At 48.1% G+C, this 18,283-nt stretch overlaps 2 protein-coding genes across 3 annotated transcripts in view; one reads left to right on the top strand and one right to left on the bottom strand.

The window, feature by feature from the left end:
• The window catches only part of PDE6C (phosphodiesterase 6C), a 30,604-nt gene extending 27,365 nt beyond the window's left edge, over positions 1-3,239 (bottom strand). For both annotated transcript variants that reach the window (XM_016220746.2, XM_087824149.1), the window contains exon 1: positions 2,760-3,239. In XM_016220746.2, the coding sequence (XP_016076232.2) occupies positions 2,760-3,239 (480 nt within the window). The remainder of the gene's footprint in view (positions 1-2,759) is intronic.
• Positions 2,218-15,952, top strand: RBP4 (retinol binding protein 4). Its single transcript, XM_016220716.2, has 6 exons — positions 2,218-2,238; positions 8,945-9,073; positions 9,154-9,290; positions 9,438-9,544; positions 14,015-14,227; positions 15,657-15,952. The coding sequence occupies exons 2-6, from the start codon at positions 8,963-8,965 to the stop codon at positions 15,692-15,694; spliced, it is 606 nt and encodes a 201-aa protein (XP_016076202.2). The 5' UTR covers positions 2,218-2,238; positions 8,945-8,962; the 3' UTR covers positions 15,695-15,952.
• The last annotated feature ends 2,331 nt before the right edge of the window (positions 15,953-18,283 follow it).

The raw sequence follows: 18,283 nt of genomic DNA, 5'->3' as shown, positions 1-18,283 counted from the left end.
ACTGAAATGTGGCGAAACTGCGGAGAACAGATTGATGGCTGTCAGAGGGGAGGGGATGTTGGGAGACTATGTGAAAAAAAATAAAGGAATTAAGAAGTACAGGTTGGTAGTTACAAAATAGTCACAGTGATGTAAAGTGCAGCGTAGGGAATATAGTCAATAATATTGTAATACTTATGTATGGTGCCAGATGGGTACTGGAACTATCAGGGGGATCACTTCATAAATTATGTAATTGTCTAACTACTATGCTGTACACCTGAAACTAATACAAAATAATATTGAATGTCAACTGTAATTGAAAAATAATTTTTTTAAGTAATTAAAGAGAAAAGAAAGAAAGAAAGAAAGAAAGAAAGAAAGAAAGAAAGAAAGAAAGAAAGAAAGAAAGAAAGAAAGAAAGAAAGAAAGAAAGAAAGAAAGAAAGAAAGAAAGAAAGAAAGAAAAGGGCAAAGACGTGTCTTGGCGAGGGTGGAAGAGGCACTGGACAGAGCGAGGCCTCGATTCTCTTTCCGCCCGTTTTGTCCACTGACCAGACCACGGACTCTGGGAGAGACACAGCTGCCGTGACCCCAACCTCCTGTCTGCCCAAGGACAGAGTCGGACTGACGACTCCAAGAGCCCTTTCCATCTCCTGTTCCACAGCTGACTTGAAATTCACTTCCTCCTCTTGCATCTGCTCACCCAAGAGACAAGTGCTTTCATCGGTGGCTGCATATTAGAACCACCTGGGGGCTTTTTAAAAATACTAGTGCCTGCATCTCAACCACCGAGAGTCTATGCAATTGGTCTACCGAGAGTCTCAGACATCAGTATTCTTAAAGAGACCCCAATTTGATTTTAATGTGCATCAAAAGTTGAAAACAGCACTCTTGGAGAAAAAAATAAAAATGAAGAACACTCTCCCCTGAGCTCAGGAGGGTGTCTGTCTTCCACATACATCTCTGTCCCCCCTATAACAGCCAGGAGTCCTCAGGAAAAGGGAGAGCGGACAGACAAGACACCCCCCTCCATTAATGCCCTGTCCACGCAGGGTGCTCACCATGGACAGCAGCAACCAGGGCCACCTGATCTTTCAGCAGCTCCATTCTACCATTTTCTACTCAACATGGAGAACTGGACTCACTAGTAAAGTATTACAGCAGAATTCATTTTATCCATCTCTTCTTAAAAAACAAACAAACAAACAAACAAAAAACCTTTCAGAAAAAAATCTTGACTTTGATGTCCTGGTCATTTTGGAGATGGCCTCAGTGGGAGACTGCCGAAAGCACGGTCCATGGGAAAACCCTGGGGGGGCTCCTAAGCGGACCAGAGGGCCTTGCCGTTGCCACGCCTCGGGCTAGGCACCTAAGCAGCCGCAGTGAGCCCCGGAGGGAGGGATGGAAAAGGGCCCAGGGCTCCGTGCGCCCAGCGGCAACCCTTGCGCCCGAGAGCATCCTGGGGTTGTTTGCGGAGTGTTGCTAATGTGTGACAGCTCCCCACTTCTGGATCCGGGGGGCCTGTCCCCTAATCAGCTTGAGGAGGCAGGAGGGAGATTAGCCTCCGGCCTCCAGCTGCCGCCTTCACAAGCCGGCAATAAACCTCCACACGGAAAGCAAGCCCAGGGCGGCTGCCCTGTCAGCCCTGGGCCAGCGTCACCCCCTCTCCCCTTTCGATAACAGCAAATCAAAACAAGCGGGGTGCCCGGAGAAACTGCAGGCTGTTGCCTATGGTTATTGCCGAGTGGAGGGGTTATGGGTGGTTCGCATTTCCTCCTTTTTAGTTTATAATTTTCCTTAAATGAACAAGCATTGCGATGGTAAGGAGTGAAATGTTCTGTTTTTTAAAAGAAGGTAACCATTTATGCAATACTGGTCTTAGGAGGGTCCAAATGTCCCGTTTACCAGACTGGAATTCATTCTTGATAGACCCGAGTTATGGGGGTTTGGGGTGGCCAGTGGCACTTAATCATCACCTACCTTCACATTTTTAATGATCTCAACCTGGACTTTCAGATGGTATTATTTTTCTTTTTGCATATTTGGTCTATAGGTGAAAGAATCCATTTATGAGCCAATCCATCCCAAAGAAGTGGGTGAGAGGCCTGGGCATCGGCTCAGGAGTCCTGGCGCCTGGCTGTTGGCTGAGCCCCCCAGGAGCAGCCTGCCTTGCGGGGTGTTCGGAGGAACCACGCCCGGAGCATGGGAGAGGTATGGGGGGGTGCAAGCCAGGAGGTGTGGACTGTACCTGGCCCAGGTAAGTTGCCTGATAAAATGCCAAATTTACACAAAAAAATTATTTATTTTTTATCTGAAATTCAGACTGAACTAGGCATCTTGTTTTTTAATCCTAGCCTGAGGATATTTTTTCCATTAATTTTTTTAGAGAGAGTGCAATGGGTGGGGGAAGGAAGGGGGAGAGAGAGAGAGAGAGACATCAATTGGTTGCTTCCCGCACGGGCCCCAATTGGGGGTGGGGATCGAACCTACGACCCAGGCAGGTGTCCTTGACCGGGAATCGAACCCACGATCCTTGGTGTGTGGGCCATGCTCTAACCACTCATGGGCCCCGCCAGGGCTAAGCATCTGGTATTTTTTATTTGCTAAATGTGGCAGCCCTGCACCTGGGTGGTCCTCTTCCTGGCTGGCCCCACTCCGCAGATTAGAGCCAAACCAATGCCACAAGGATGGCCCCCTGGACCCCAGCTCTCCTTCCCATTGACCCTCCAGGACCCGGCCAAGTCCCCATCTCTGCCCCACTGTCACAAGGCCACCTACCTTTTTCACGTCTGGGACATTAAGGGCTTTCTTCGTGTGAGCAACCCAGCCCACTATCCCAATGTCCAAAGGAAACACAACTTCTCTGTCAGGAACCACCAGGTTGTCCTCAAACTTGGAGGTCGGGGTGACATCGAGCAGCCTGGAGGCCACCTCGGGCGTGCCGTTGCGGGACCGGCACAGGAACAGGCTGCAGCGGTCCGCCCGCAGCAGCTGCGCCAGGCTCTGGAGGGCCAAGTGCGCTGCGGGTTCGGGGCTGCCCGCCTCCTCCTGCACAGCCTGGAGCAGTTCCAGGCACAGGGCCGCCTCCTCCTTTGGGGACAGCCCGTCGAAGGGCCTGCTGGCGGGGCCCTGCACCCCGCTGTGCTCGGAGGCTCCTCCCAGCGCCGCCGTCCGCAGCTTTTTGTCGAAGTACTCCTTGGCAAACCCGGGGTTGTCCTCCAGGTACCTCTCCACGGCTTCTGGGCTGATCTCACCCATGGCGTGGCTGGCTCTGTGGCTGCTGCTCAGGAAGGAAGAGCTGAGCACCACCTGCGGCAGAGGGCTCAGAAAGAGCTACACCCCGGTCAAGTTACTTAGGAGGCCCTGAGTGGCGCCTCAGAGGAACCCCAAAGGTCAAGCAGAAGGGTTGCTTGGCAGAGCTTTCAAACTGCCTGTGATCTTGGGATGTGGCAGAAGGTCCCGGCTTAGAGTGGGATTCGGGCGGCACAGGATTACAGAGCTCTTCAGGACACGAAATCCCTAAGCTTCATTAGCTTGTAAGTCCTCAGAGAATCCTCCGAGCATCTTAGATCAGCCAGGCGAGTGGCAAGTCGAAGGGACAGTTCCACAGACATAACTGCACTTGGGATTCTGCAGTAGGAAGCATCATCGACATATCCCTGAATTATATTACATTAGCATCAACTCACAGCTTGAATCATTTTTTCAAGACAGCAGTAGGAAGTGAAAATACTTAACCTTGGATGTGTCTGTTTACACAGCAACTTTATGAACCCTGGGGGAGATGCGAGGGCTTAACATCAACACAACATAAAGTGGAATATTAATTTTTCCTCTTCTGAAAAACCCTTTGACTATCCAGGTTGCATGGCCTGCTTTTTCTCAATTCCCCTCATGTTCGAAAGCTGGACTTCCGAAGTGTTTTAAAAGAACAAACCTTGGGCTTATTACTAGAGAGGTGAACCTGGTAAAACATTTGCCTGTGATCCAAGCCTAATCAAGCCACAATGTAAATAATAATCCTTATCAAGAGACATAATCACAAAAAGCAACCCATGCAGCTGCTAACTGAGTTTTCCTGCTAAGCGTATTAGTTTGGGTTTTGTTTTCAATAGTAATAGCCAGACCTCATGCATTTCTGCTCCAAGGTACAGCCTGTTAAATCTACCGGATAAAATCTGTCTTGTCTGTTGCTAGGATCTTTAATGTCTCGGGGACTTCTGGCCTGGAAAGTACACTTACCACTACTTAGTTTTGTTTAATGTTCAATTTATTAAGCTTTTACATCAATTAAGCACATTTTCCCAAATATTTAAACACTATTATGCAACTCATAAGTCAAACTACACGTTTCATGAACCAATTTTCCTTAAATGTTTAACTGCTGATTTCAACCTTAGTCAAGGTCTTTAAAACATTTCAATAAATCTACAAACTTCATATCACATACTCTCTTAACAGAAACACACGTAACATGTTATAGTGACCCTAAAAGTTATTGTTACACCCACATTTGCATTTACTTCAAAACAGCAACCCCATTGTTTTCACATATTCCTCCAAACTGAAAATTTACCTCTTTAGAGTGATAATAATCTTATTACACAGAAAAGAAAAAGATCCACCACAATAAAGAAATTCGTTCATTCATAAATAAAGTTTTTAAGGCTATTTGCATTGGCTATGGGTAAGGTTGCTTGGGAATTACAAAGGGAGGGACAAATGTGAGACACGATTCCAGGCAACCATTGATCAGTTAGAAAAAGCTAGTGAGAAAACGGGCTCACTGGTGACTACTTTGAGCACTGAAGAACATTTTATAAAGACAAAGATTGTTTTAAAGAGAAATACTGGAAGCCTGCCTTTTAGTGCACACAAATACCCTTCTTCCTCCCTCCTGTCCTTGACTGAGTCCCATCGTCGCCACTGCTTTCTTTCCCTCCTCGAAGCAGTCCTTGCAGTCTCTGGCCTGTGCTGACAAGATCTCTGTGTCTCTTACTGGCTGTTCAGTCCTAGGCACTGAAAAAACAAAAATTTTAAATATGTTTTTTTGTTTTTAAATTACCAAAGAGACCACTTAGAAAAAAACCTTACTGAAAAAATTCTTTTGACTTTTTGTACCTGAACATGTTGGCTGAATAATCTTTCCATTTTTCCACCAATTAATTTGTTATCTTTTAAATGCAGTCAGAAGATAAATGCTACCCATTTTTTTCTTTTTCCATTTTTCTTTTCTTCTCTCTCAGGATGTGGATGTAAATGTCAGTCTGTACAAAAGGGAGCTGGTTGGAAATGCTTAATTTTTATCATGGTAAGGACATACATTGCTTGTATCAGATCTTCTTTCAATTATGGTAAAACATTTTTCAATATTCCCTAGGAGTTAGTCACTTGTTTGTTGATGCATTAGTTAAGGTAACACTAAATCTGTTACTACAGGTAACCCCCAAATCTCAGCAGCTTAATCCAGTGAAAGTTTCTCACATAAAGTTAATCACTGCTGGGGGTTCCAGGCTGATGGAGGCTCCACCAGTGGGCAGCTGAGGAAGGAGAGAGCCAGGACAATTGGATGGCAGCTTTCACAAGCCCTGCGTGGGTGTGACACACAGCACTCTAGTCCACCTTCCAGTGACTAACACTTAGGCCTACGGCCTTATAGAGATGCAAGGAGTGGGGAGGTGCCCTTTGGCAGATCAGCCTCTTCCCAAAAATTCTGCATTATGGAAGGAGAGTGCAATTTTTTTGGTAGTAGGATGGCTAGCCACTTCTGTACAAGGACTAAGTCCTGAGAAATTATATTTTAGAAAGAATGACCTCTGACCAGTTTTTTTAAATAAATATTTTATGAAGCGTACTGAAAATGATTAATTTCAATATAAAAAAAATTAAATCAATATCTATTGATTGAGCACCTACTATGTGCAAGTCTTTTGATGAATCCCATGAGAAAGCTGGTGTGGGTGGATACCAAGATGAATGAAACATGGTCTGTCACTCAAGTAAGGCAAGAAAATGAACTTTTATGTATATTATATGAAATTCATAAAATATAATTGAAAACATAATTTTGCATCTAGAAAAACAAGTGTTTGCAAAGAGAATATCTGTTTTATATTCTGATTAAAAGTTTTCAATGTAGTTGGAAACTACAAAAGGTCCAAATTAAAAGAAACAAACAAAAAAATGCACACGTTTATATGGCCCTACCTCTATCACACAGAGGTAATCACTGTGAACATTTTTCTGTTGATATTTTATCTATATATACATGTTTGAAATTTTATTTTACATAGATAAATTTCAAAGCACTAAAGTTAAAAACATCAGTTGACCTGTTGACCTGTATCCACGTATTGTGATCATGAAGAAATTTGAGAGAAAATGCCAAAATAAACTGTTTTTCTTTGCTGATGTCTGGGACACCAAGGTTCATGATTTATCATTAAAAGAGAGAGATAGTAGGAGGGGGAACATTTACACTGACCTTTAAGCATCTAACAAATAAATGAAAATGTGTTGCTGTAAAAACGACCACTATAAAAATGCATTGAAATCCACTACACTTATTCAATATACAGTGTGTGCAAGGACCGCCAGAATATGATCTAGGAGAATGGTTGAAAGGGCTGGGGATATTAGGTGAACTTTTCTAGCATAATAACTGTCCAAAGGCAGGTGGGCTCAGCCTGGAGCTCTCCATCAATGAAGGTGTTGGAGGAGAACCTGGGCGATCTCTAGTCTGGAATGTCAGAGGGGATCCAAGCGTTGGATCGGAGATTGAGAGATGCCATAAAGTCCTTTACCACCTACAGTGCATAGATACTAACACACGTATGACCACACGCACGGTCCCTGCAGGAGTGGCTCTGCAGCAGACCTCATCTGAGTTGGTTGGGATTATACCTCCTGTGATAAAACTGGCCTAACCAGAAGATCTTCTAGTTAACCAGTTGACCACAAACAGAGCTGTCCTAGCTCTGGGGCAGTAAGGAGTTCAATGCATCATCGTTGACTTTCCAGAGAAACCAGAGGCTCAAATGGGAGCAGGTGTGGAGGTGAAGGTGCGAAGTGGAAGCTGAACAGGCAGGTAGATGTCCAAAGAGTTACAGTGTGGGGGCTAAAAAATAATACTTTTCCTCCTACCTTCTAAGTTCTTTTAGTTGAACTAATAATCAAATTAACAGAGACAGATTAACAAGAAAAAAATCAAAATTTTAATACATGCTCACAAAGAATTCAAATAAGCATGAAAATGCCAAAGACAATGAGGCAACATTGGGTATATATGACATTCTGGATAGGGGATAGGGGTCCGAGATTTCAAAAGTGAGAATGGGTGATTTCTAGGTAGTTGAGGAAGAAGGAACATAGGTGGAAGGAAAGACCCCCAAGGCGACTCAGAAACAACAAAGACAGGGAGATCTGGCTAGCAGGCCCCTGCCTGCCGCCCTTCTATTTACCATGCTTAATTCAAATTAGGCTAAGGTGACATCCTAGGATTCCCTTCCCGAAGCAGATTTTTCTATCTCAGTCTCTTGGGCATGAAAGGAGGAGAGTCAAAGGTTCTTTTCTGAGTCTTTGTTTCTTAATAACCAGCTAAAGATCAGCATCCCAAAAGGCAGCTCCAGGATGGCAAAACTTTAGTCCCCTTAGAAAAACTCCGTTGCCTTCTCAGGGGGCTCAGAAGTAACCCCAATGCTTTGTCCTGTAAAGGGCGGGTTGGAGGACCATCAACTCCTTATTTCTGTGTTTGGCAGCCAACCTTCTCTCCCCCCACCCTCTCTTAGTTTGCATCAGCAAAATGGTCCAAACTCATCTCAGTTCTTTCCAATTTGGGCCACGGAGACACAACTGGCATTGTATGGAAGGAACGCTATACGAAAAGGTATTTCTCTGTCATATCTTTAATTTTCATTTAGTCAAAAGTTGCATCTTCTGGCTACTTTGATCGGATTAGAGGAACTCGAGAAAACTGTGGTGGGTTAACTGTGCCATCACGGAGTCAGAACAGCATAACTAGTCACAGCACTGAGACTTAACTGACCACTAGCCGCTGGTCATCGAGTCGTGTTTGCCTCCCGTCTTGTCCACTATTCAGCCAACTGCCTTTTCTGTTTTGAAAACAAAATATTCTCCTACGGCTCTGGAATAAAACTGCACCATCACCGATTGGTAGGTGCGCTCGCAGCGGTTTGGGCGAAGCGCCACAAAGCAGGCGCCCCCGGGGCCGCCGACACGCTGCCCGCCCTGACCAGGGTCGCGTTTCTGGGGAATATTTAACAGGGAGGCTTTTAATGCTTCTAAGATGTTGAAACTAAAGAACAAATATTGACCCAGAGGGCACCACAACTCTCCTGAAAGAGAGTAAAATACATCCTTTATAAAATGAAAAACTACTTGGCCACAATATCCCAAGCCCCTTCGCAGGCGGCCTCGGCGGGCGGAGGCCCATCTGGCACGGCCGCCGGCCCGACGCACCGGGCAGAGCCCCGCGGGCCCGCGCTGGGGGGCCACGGTTCCCGCCGGAGGCCGCCCCGGGCGCCGGAGGCGCTGGCACAGGCGCTGGGTGGCTGGGCCAGCGCCCCTGGGGCTCGGGCTCCGTCGAGGCCACCCCGCGCGGCGGCCCCAGCGCCCCGGGCGCCCCGGAGGCGAGGCCCCGGCCGAGGGACCCTCCCTGCGCGCGGGCGCCCGGGAGTCAGGGCGGGTTATGCAAGTGCCGCCCCGCCCTGCCCCGCGCCTTTCACCCGGCACCTTTGCGACGGCGCGACCCCCTCCCCCCGGAGCTATAAAGCGGCGGGGCGGCCCCGCGGCGCGCTCGCCTCCGGCTCCCTGCCTCCGGACGCCCGGCTCGGGTCTGCGCGCGTCCCCGGCGGTGAGAGCGCCCGGGGGGCGGGGCGGGGCGGGCCGGGGGGCGCGGGCGGGCCGGGGCTGCGCGGCCCGGCGCTCACGCGCGTTTCCCGCAGGGAGGATCCCTGGGCGAGATGCAGCGGGTGTGGGCGCTGGCGCTGCTGGCTGCGCTGGGCAGCGCCCGGGCGGAGCGCGACTGCCGGGTGAGCGGCTTCCGAGTCCAGGAGAACTTCGACAAGGCGCGAGTAGGTACCGGGGTCCCCGGGCCCCCGCCCCCCGCCCCGCGGCCACTGCAACACCCAGCCTGCGCCCGTCTCCTTCGCAGTTCGCCGGGACCTGGTACGCCATGGCCAAGAAGGACCCCGAGGGCCTCTTTCTGCAGGACAACATCATCGCCGAGTTCTCCGTGGACGAGAACGGCCAGATGAGCGCCACCGCCAAGGGCCGGGTCCGGCTGCTGAAGTCAGTGGCCTGTGGGCGGCAGAGCTCTCTGCAGGGTCCCCGGGGCTGGGCGCCAAAGCCTGACCCGGGAGGAGGGAGCGCCAGGATGGGGATGGCGGGAGGAAGCCCTTTGCCCGGCCTGACTCAGGCTCCCCTTGGCTTTCGCAGCAATTGGGACGTGTGCGCAGACATGGTGGGCACCTTCACAGACACCGAGGACCCTGCCAAGTTCAAGATGAAGTACTGGGGTGTAGCGTCCTTTCTCCAGAAAGGATGTGAGTAATCGGCTCAGTGGGACTGCCTTGGGTGGTAGGAGGGCCACAACATGGCCAGATCTCTGGGTTTCTTTTCCAGTGGTCCCCTTGGGGAAAAATGGTCTGTTAAGTGGCAGGAATCCTCTGCGCCCCCTGAGGTTAGGGGCATGAGATTGGGTGTGGCTAAACCCCCTACTCACCTCTCCTACCCCCAGCTCAAAAAACCTGGCCCAACTCAAAGGACCTTTGAGCTCCTCCGTGGCCTCCTGCTACTTTCCTGTCCAGCCACTGTGCTGGGGTGTGTAACTTTCTCTAAGCTTACACCTCCCACCTCCCCGAGACCCAGCCCACATCACCACTCAGTCTGGTTTTGCATTTCCTCTATCTCTTCGGGCTGAATCCCTGAGACAGTTTGACTACTTGGGGTCCCAGCAGAGGCTGGGAGACCCTCATCCAAAGATGTAGGGAGCATTGGGCATAGGGTTGCTCCGCTGCCCCCAGTGCCCTGCCTGCTGATGTTGAGATTCTGAGCCAGGCACGGTGGCAGTGAGCTCTTTCCTTTCTCCCAAGCACTGAAACTCAGGTGGAGGGAGGGAGATTATTGAGGACTCTCAGAAGAGCATCCCAGTCTTGAGAACACAACATCTGTATGCTCTTTCCACTCCTCTACTCCATTTCTCTTAAATTTTAAATCTGGAGTCTACTTCATACTTAGGGAATTATGCAAGCCAGGGGGGTATCATGGGATTTTAGAGATAGTTAACCCTGCAAAGGGTTCAATAAACAAATGAATAAACTGAGGCCTAGAGGACAACTTAGTGCTTTGCCCACGGTCATACAAGTTTGTGAGAGCCAGTGTGAGAGCCAGGGGTTCCAACTCCTAAGCCAGGATTAGGTGGCTCTGAACAGCGGGACTCCTAATTCACTGACCCACTTTTATAATCTTTATGTGGCCCTTCACTCTGCACATGGCACACACACCATGACTCCCTCTGAAGTTGTATATTGGATGAAATCACATCTTTTATCAAATTGCCGCTTCAGCACTGATTTATACTGTACAGACGGCATTGTTATTTTCCAAGGGGTGAAAAGCTTTTATCCTTAGAAGTAATAATAATTATTACAAACGATGCAGCAAATCTTCCTAAAGTGAGTCAGCATAAAATACCTACTTTTCTGATAATGGATTACACAAGTCAATACTGGGGGTACAAGATTACTCATTTTTAGAAAGCAGAAACCCATAATGCTCTGTGGCATTTTGAGATGCACTTGTTGAAGGACTAGGATTCTGTTGGTGCTGCATTTGGGGAGGGTAGAGAAGACCCCATCCATGAGCAGTTAGGGTTCTGCCTTTCCCGCCTCCTCCCCCTACCAAACCAGATTAGTTCTGCTTTTACCTTTTGTAGATTGAGGTTCTATCTAGGATTTCATTTGGAGAAAAAGAAATGTATTGAAATCTTGAAAGTGACTGCTGTGATACTGAGATAACTGCAATATGGAAGGCATAGCGATAAATTCCTTCTTGGGTTACCTTTCAGAAAAGAAGCTGTGCAGTGTAGTGGTTAAGCATGCAGGGTTAAAGTTAGACTGCCTGAGTTCAAATCCTAACTTGACCCACTACCTGTGGGACCTCAGATATGTTCCTTATCTCCTCTGTGCCTCAGTTTTGTCACCTGTAAAAGGAGGTGACCATAGCACCTAACTCATGGAGTTGTGTTATGAGGAGGCTATGAGTTAATGTGGAGAAAGCACTTAGAGCAGTGCCTGAGACATGAGTTCTCTCTAAGGGTATGATATTATTACTGCTGACTTCTCTCCCCAGTCATGAAATAATAGCTTGATAGTCTGAGTATGGGATGATAGGACCCACAAAAAGCATCAGGTTCAAGTCTCTTATTTTCCAAATGAAGAAATCACATTAGAGAAGTGACCAGCCTAGGGGAGCACAGCTAATCATGCAGGTTCCAAGGCCTCAGACTACACTTTGACTGGGCCTGTTGGGTTTCTCGTCAGAGCTAGCATCACGCCACCCTCTGGTTGGCTCACCTGGACAGTTAGATCTGAGAACTGCAGGGAGCTTCTAATCATTTTAGGTGATTGGAAGATATAGGTGTAGGGAGCTGAAGGAGCATGTTCCAGGCCCACCACAGTGAGCCTGAGCTGGCTCCCTCTAACTGAGTGGGGGTTTTTGTTTTTGTTTTTATTGATTTTTGGACTGGTAATCAAAACTTCTAAACCAGTCTGTGTGGGTACAGTGTAGACATAGTGGCAGTGTAACCCCTCTTCCTGGGATGGTAGTGGCCATATGGCCTCTGTCTCCACTCTCCCTAGCACTGCTGTGTGTGGATAGTTGTTGACCAGAAATATTTGGGGTATCTCGCTCTCCAGCTTCTGGCAGTAAGGAGGTTGGAGGCCCCAGCTCACCCTTTCAGGCAGAGCTCAGACAATTCATCTTTTGTCTTAGGAGAGAGAACTGCGTAAGGATTGTTACAGTTTAAATTCTTCATCTCAGCACCATTTAGCCAAAAAGAGCCTGGAGATAACACCAAACCATCTTAGGCCTTTTTTAAAAGTCAAGAACGGTAGTCAATTTTCCTAAAACCAAGCTTTGAAAGTTACTTGGTTCCTATGTTAGAATTCACATTCTGGCAACAACTGGGGGGGGAAAATTAAGCCGCAGATTTGCTGAGCTAATAGCTGCCTGGATCATGAATCAGGGCCACATTTCAAAGCAGAGTGCTTCTGTGTCTGAGCAGTAGGCTGCTGGGGCGCCTGTGACAGAGACACAGTGAGCCCCATTACCAGGGAAGAAATGATTTCATTTGGAGAAGAGGAAGACTCTGCCCAGGAGCCTGTGAGGGATGCTGGTGGTTAGGGTGGGGCTCAGCAGGCGGCCGCTTGGCTTCTGTTCCTGGCCTGCCTGCTGAATAACTGCATGGCCACCACTGAGCAGTCACGTGTCCGGGCACCCCACATGGCCTCTGACACTCTCTCTGTGGGAAAGACTATGAGGTGTGGGGGTGACTCACTCTTCCTGGGGGGCCTGGAGTGAGCTGAAGAGGGGCCTCCACCACCCTCTCCTGTGCAGCCCTCCTGCAGGGCCTGGATTTGGGCTGAACCCCTACTGGCTGGCACTCCAGGGATTCTCAGAGCCAAGAGGCACAGCCAGAGGTGACTTAGGGTGAATGTTAGCTTAGCGACCTCCCTCACACCTTCTGATGCTGGGGAGTCCTCTGCAGTCCTCCAGTGTGGAGCATGACATGGGCAGAGATGATCTCTTGCTTCATGACCTGGGCGTGAGATGGAGACGCAAAGCCCCTTTGTTTCTTGTTCCCTCTGCCTCCAGTTTTCATATTGCCTAGAGACAGTGTAGTGTAGTTTACACAAGTGGCTCCAGAGTCAGATTGAATCCCAGTTCTGCCTTGCTTTTTGGGATCCTGGGTGAATTACTTAGTTTCTCTGTGCCTCACTTTCCTCATCTGTAAAATGGGGATGATAGTGTGCACTTTGGGGTTCATGTGAGAACTGGGGGGGAAAAGAGGAAAGTGTCTACACAATGACTGACATGATTAAGTGCTCAGAAAGCCCTATTCATGGTTATGTCAATGAGAATGTTAAGTAGAGGTGTGGCACTTTTTACCAAATATAAGGTATTTGGATAAACCTGAGCATTGTTGCTTCTCCGTGGCAGATCCTTCGCGTACATTCTTATTTCCCATACTGCCTTTGTTGGCATTTTCCCTGCCTTTGTGTATGCTTCTTCTTCATGGCTTACATCTCAGTCTTAGGAATAAATATACTCTAAATTTTTCATGGGCTCAGCTCTGCCTCTATCAGGGGAGTTCTGACAAGTACAAGCTCTGAAAAAAGATATCTGATGACAGATGGTGGGCATCTTGTGCCCCCAAAGCAAAGACTGCTCTTTTGCCTGCTAGGAGAAGTGGGCAGGGTTACTAAGGAGGAATTAGGATGGAGCCAGAAGAGCCGTGAACCAGACCGTCCGAGTGGGATCCTCCAATGGACTGAGGCAGGAGGGCAGTGTGGTTCCTGAAATGACTGGGAACTAGCTGATAGAGGCCATCTCGAAAGATACACCCTGACGTTGGGGATAATGTGAGATGGTGACTGTCACACAGCCACAGGGGCATAGATACTGTTGGAGGATAGGTGGGGAAGACGCAGCAGAAAGACCTGGTCCATGGTTTAGATGGGCCCACGCTCTTGGTGGTTCTTTAAAAGGGTGCTATTGCATTTATCATCAGGGTGAGAGAGAGTCATCGATGTGAATGAGGTTCCCCCAACTCTGGAACTTTCTTCTGTAAAGGAGAACAAGTCCTTTTCCATTTTCCCAGTTTCATAAAAGCTGTCCGAGTTCTCTGTGGTCTCCTGCTCCCAACAAAATGAAACCGGTCGCTGGCCCCTCGGTTCCGGCGAGGTTCCCTGCCGGCTGAGGGGAGGCATTGGCCCTGGCTTTCTGGCTTGCAGACGATGACCACTGGATCGTCGACACGGACTACGACACCTACGCCGTGCAGTACTCCTGCCGCCTCCTGAACCTCGACGGCACCTGTGCTGACAGCTACTCCTTCGTGTTTGCCCGCAAGCCCCACGGCCTGCCTCCGGAAGTGCAGAAAATCGTGAGGCGGAGGCAGGAGGAGCTGTGCCTGGCCCGGCAGTACCGGCTGATTGCGCACAACGGTGAGTGGGCGGACGGGTGGGTGGGAGCCAGGCGCGGCCAGCGCTCCCTGAGCCGTCGGTGGGCAGTGAGCTTGTGTCCGCCTGCCAGTGAGATGCATGTCACCTGCATGCACAAGGAAACGGAGCCTGGGGAGCCCCTGGGAGCCAAGTGTTGGTTCTTCTTGATCAGATCTTTCAGTGGCCTTATCACCGGGCTGATGCAGGAGGAGTGGGCAGAGGCCTTTTTCCAAAACCCTGGCACTTTTAATTAATTAGAACTGCAGGGGACACTCTCTTCCTTTTTCCTGATAACTTAGCCCAGTCTGTAGTCACTTGATTTGCCTCTGGCTACTCTGCCCAAAAACCCATTTTGACTGAATATTATTTGGTGATTCAGTGGCCCCAGTGACAAGCTAAGCTGCGAATGTAGCCACTGGTATAAAAACTTAGACATTGCGATAGCAAGTTCAAAATGATTTCGACAAATGCTAAGGTGAAACCAAATTGACTAGCTGATCTTCCTCACTTACACCTTTTAAGAGTCTCTGGAACTTTGTATAGATACTAGCCTCATCTGATGTTGATTTGAAAACCAGGAACATTCTAGAGGAAAGTGTGCTTGTCTACTTGAATTGACACTCATTCCCATGGGAAACTGGGTTTCAAAATCCAAATATGAAATGCTAAAATGTAGGAAAAAGAGAATGAATCTGAACTTTTCTGTTGGTCTTCTAACTAGCTGAGGAAAACTACACCAAACAGATACCAACCCAGACCAAAAACATTCATCAATAAGATTTTGATGTTTCACCTTGGGGTGGCCTAAATGAAGGGCCAGGAAAGGATTTCACTGCGGCCAGACTCCAGGCCAAACCCTTTGCCTACATCTTGTTTAATCCTCAGAGACACCTTATGAAATAGACACTCTTATTATCCACATTCTCATTATCCGATGAGAAAACAGAGGCTAAGAAAGATCACAAAAGTTGCCCAAGAGCTGTTGTAAGTAGCTGAGTTGGATGCAAAGTGAGATGTTTTTGTATATATGTGTGTTGTTTTTTTGTGGCACTGAAGCCCTTTGTGGCCCCCCGTGGTGGCACATGGGACAGGACATGGTGGACATTCCATAAAACCACTAATGGAGTGGCTGCGATCAGGCCCACTTTCTGAAATAGAAGTATGCACCCCCCAACCTTCTGAAATGCAGTGAGGCAAATTTAAGGCAAAAAGAACACTACCTCATACAGGAGATCCCATGGCCCCCAGAGAAATTCGAAAGGCTGCCCGAAAAAGCCTAGAGGATGATTATGAATCACAGCCACATCCAGCTGTAAACTTAAAAGCAGCACTTGAATGAAGCTGAGCCGTGAGGCCATCATGACATTCATAATTTACATTACACACTGGTCCATCTTTCTGTCACTAATGACTTTTGTTTTCTATGTTTTAGGTTACTGTGATGGCAAATCAGAAACAAACCTTTTGTAGCAACATCGAGGATGTCAAGTGCCATTTGAAAATGTCCCACTAGCTCTCACTCAGCCTTCAACTCTATTTATCTTAGTTTAGTCTGGCCCTCTCTCTTCCCCTTTCCTTCAGGAAACATAAAACCTTCAGGACACATAAAAATATATGTGGGAATTAGTGAATCAGTTTTCACTCAGATGTATGTTTTCACTGGAGCTTTCTAAGGAATCATTTGAGGCTTAGGATTCCAGACTTGGATTTATTAAAATATAGCCTCCTGTTTCCTATGATTTGGGTTTTCATTTGTGTTTGTGTGTGTTGAAGTGAGAAGTCCTACAGATGGTTGGGTGGGATGCACTTTTATACCACAGGAGGTGTTCTTGCCTCCCTGGTTCTTATGACCTTTGGCCGGTTCTAGTGCCTAATCTCCATTAGTGACTATGGCTTCTCCCAACTTCCTGAAAAAGGGTGCTGTTCCCCATTAACCCAGGAAGGCCCCCAGCTGCCAGCCTGGACAAGGCACCAGCAGGTTAAGTGAGTGTGGGCTAAGCAAGGCCAGTCAGCCCACAGCCCCAGTCAGCCCTGCGCCAGTGCAAGGGGCAGGATGGCCAACTCACCCAGTTGGGTTTGAGAGACATGGTTCTGGGTCAGCTCCAGTAAACACCCCCCAGCCCTTCACTATTTCTAGCACTTAATTCACTTATTTCAGATGTGACCAAAATATTGAAGGAGAGGAGGCCTTAAGCTTCCCTGAGGGAATTAGAATATGGGGCCCTCGAAAGCCAGGTCTGGAGGAAGATCACAGAGCCCCCTACCTGGCCTGGAGCTTGCCGGAAAGGGCGTGGTGGGTAAGCGGTGAACACCAGTATCCCACACTTTCAGCGGTACTTGTGAACATTAGTGTGTAATTGCATGCAAAGCCATTTGCCTCAGTTTCCCAGGAGCCTCAGCTTCTCAACTTGAAAAGGAATCAGGCTTTGGTACCAGACTCTCTAAGTCAAAATCCAGTTCAGACATATAGTAGCTGTGCGATTTGAGCTGGCTGCATGGCTTTTCTGAGCCTCTCTTTTTTTGTGTGAAATATGGGGAAACAGTGTCTGCCTGATGGGACGAAGTATTCAATTAGAGCACTTAGTAGCTGTGCAAACACTGACGATGCCTGGCTGACAGCTACGAAATGTGTCAGGAGGTGGGGAAGGACACCACTTTCCTGTGTGTGCAGAGATCTCTGCCTGGGTGCTAGCTTATCCAGGGCCCGTAGGAGGCTCCTGGGTCCCCCACCCCAACATGCTTATTCTCCCACCAAGGAAGGAGGAGACAGGTGACCATGTTTGGGAAAGCCTACCTGTCATCACACACAGCAGCAGACCGTCAGAGCCAGGCTCTTCAGCTTCAGTTTGACAACCCCAGCAACCCATAAGATAGCCACACATCACTTCAAAATAGTTTTAATTCGTCAAATCCATTAACTAAAAGTGAGCAAAAAATCCCTGTCTTCTTGTCCTCGAGCTTGTGAACGCCATAAATCTTACTTCAGAAGAAGCTATTCAGGAAACTCCACAAGCAATGGAACTACTGGTGCTGATTTACTGGACATCAAAGACGTGTTGAGCACCTACTATGTGCCATGCCCCGAGCTACTGTGCGTTCCAGCCATTGGCCCAACTTCCATGTGATGGTGTGTCCCTCGGATCTGTTTAGCTCTGGTTTCTTCTCTGTCTTCTCTTTCAGGGATATTTCACAAAACCATAGCTTGTAAATACTGTCTGATGATTCTTAACAGTGCATCTTTGGGCCCACGCTCCACATCCCTGCATCCAACTACCTACTCTCCATCTGGATCTCACCGAGATTTCAAACTTACACAAGCCTCAAATAAAACTCTTGGCTCTCTCACCCCAAGTCTCCCCCCCATTTTTGTTGCCTGCCCCACCTTCCAACCAGTCTCAGGCTACAAATCTAGAAGCCACCCTTGAATCCTCTCTCCCCCTCACATTCTACATCCTGTCCATCAAGAAATTGTGTTTGCTCCACCTCAAATATGTCCTAAGATTGCTTCTCATGACTCCCCAAATATTGGAGTCATCCTATATTCTCTGATTTCATGATACCGCTTGTCCTAAGAGGGTCCATGACATTTCTTATCAACAACAACAACAACAACAAAGTCACCTTTAATTATTCCTGGGAGATTCCTCAACCCTTATGGACATTGATGAATGATCCTGAGGCCTTGTGAGTCCAGCATACGAACCCAGAGTGGCCATGGCCTTTCAGAGTAATCTGGGCCCTGGACCAGCTCTACGCCCCACTTCAGAAACCAGCAAGGTGTGGCTTTATATGTAGATGTGATTGTTGAACAGTTATAAATAAAAATTTATTACACACAGTCATATTACAAACACACTGAAAAAGTTCATGTTTAAAGGACCCCATAGCAAATCCTTTCATAAAGGGTAAAATTCTTATGCTGAATGATCACCCCTTAATTCGCCGGCACAGTAAATGTGTTTGCATAGGTCGTATTTTCCTAAAGCAGGGGGCACTGGTGTGACGGTCCTGGAAGTTTGGCTCGCCCGAGAGGGACAGACTCTGCGGCTAGAGAGGTCA

Source organism: Miniopterus natalensis, chromosome 14 (assembly GCF_054644295.1).
Source record: "Miniopterus natalensis isolate mMinNat1 chromosome 14, mMinNat1.hap1, whole genome shotgun sequence".
In the NCBI taxonomy this organism is placed as follows: domain Eukaryota; kingdom Metazoa; phylum Chordata; class Mammalia; order Chiroptera; family Miniopteridae; genus Miniopterus; species Miniopterus natalensis.
The sequence above is the reverse complement of the archived record's forward strand: the minus strand, read 5'-3'. Positions and strand labels throughout refer to the sequence as shown.

Excerpts from the sequence above, each read along its gene's own strand:
- RBP4 (XM_016220716.2), top strand. The coding sequence starts at position 8,963 with ATGCAGCGGGTGTGGGCGCTGGCGCTGCTGGCTGCGCTGGGCAGCGCC. Across the intron at positions 9,291-9,437 it reads GGCCGGGTCCGGCTGCTGAA|CAATTGGGACGTGTGCGCAG; the intron begins GTCAGTGGCCTG and ends TGGCTTTCGCAG. Across the intron at positions 9,545-14,014 it reads GTCCTTTCTCCAGAAAGGAT|ACGATGACCACTGGATCGTC; the intron begins GTGAGTAATCGG and ends TCTGGCTTGCAG.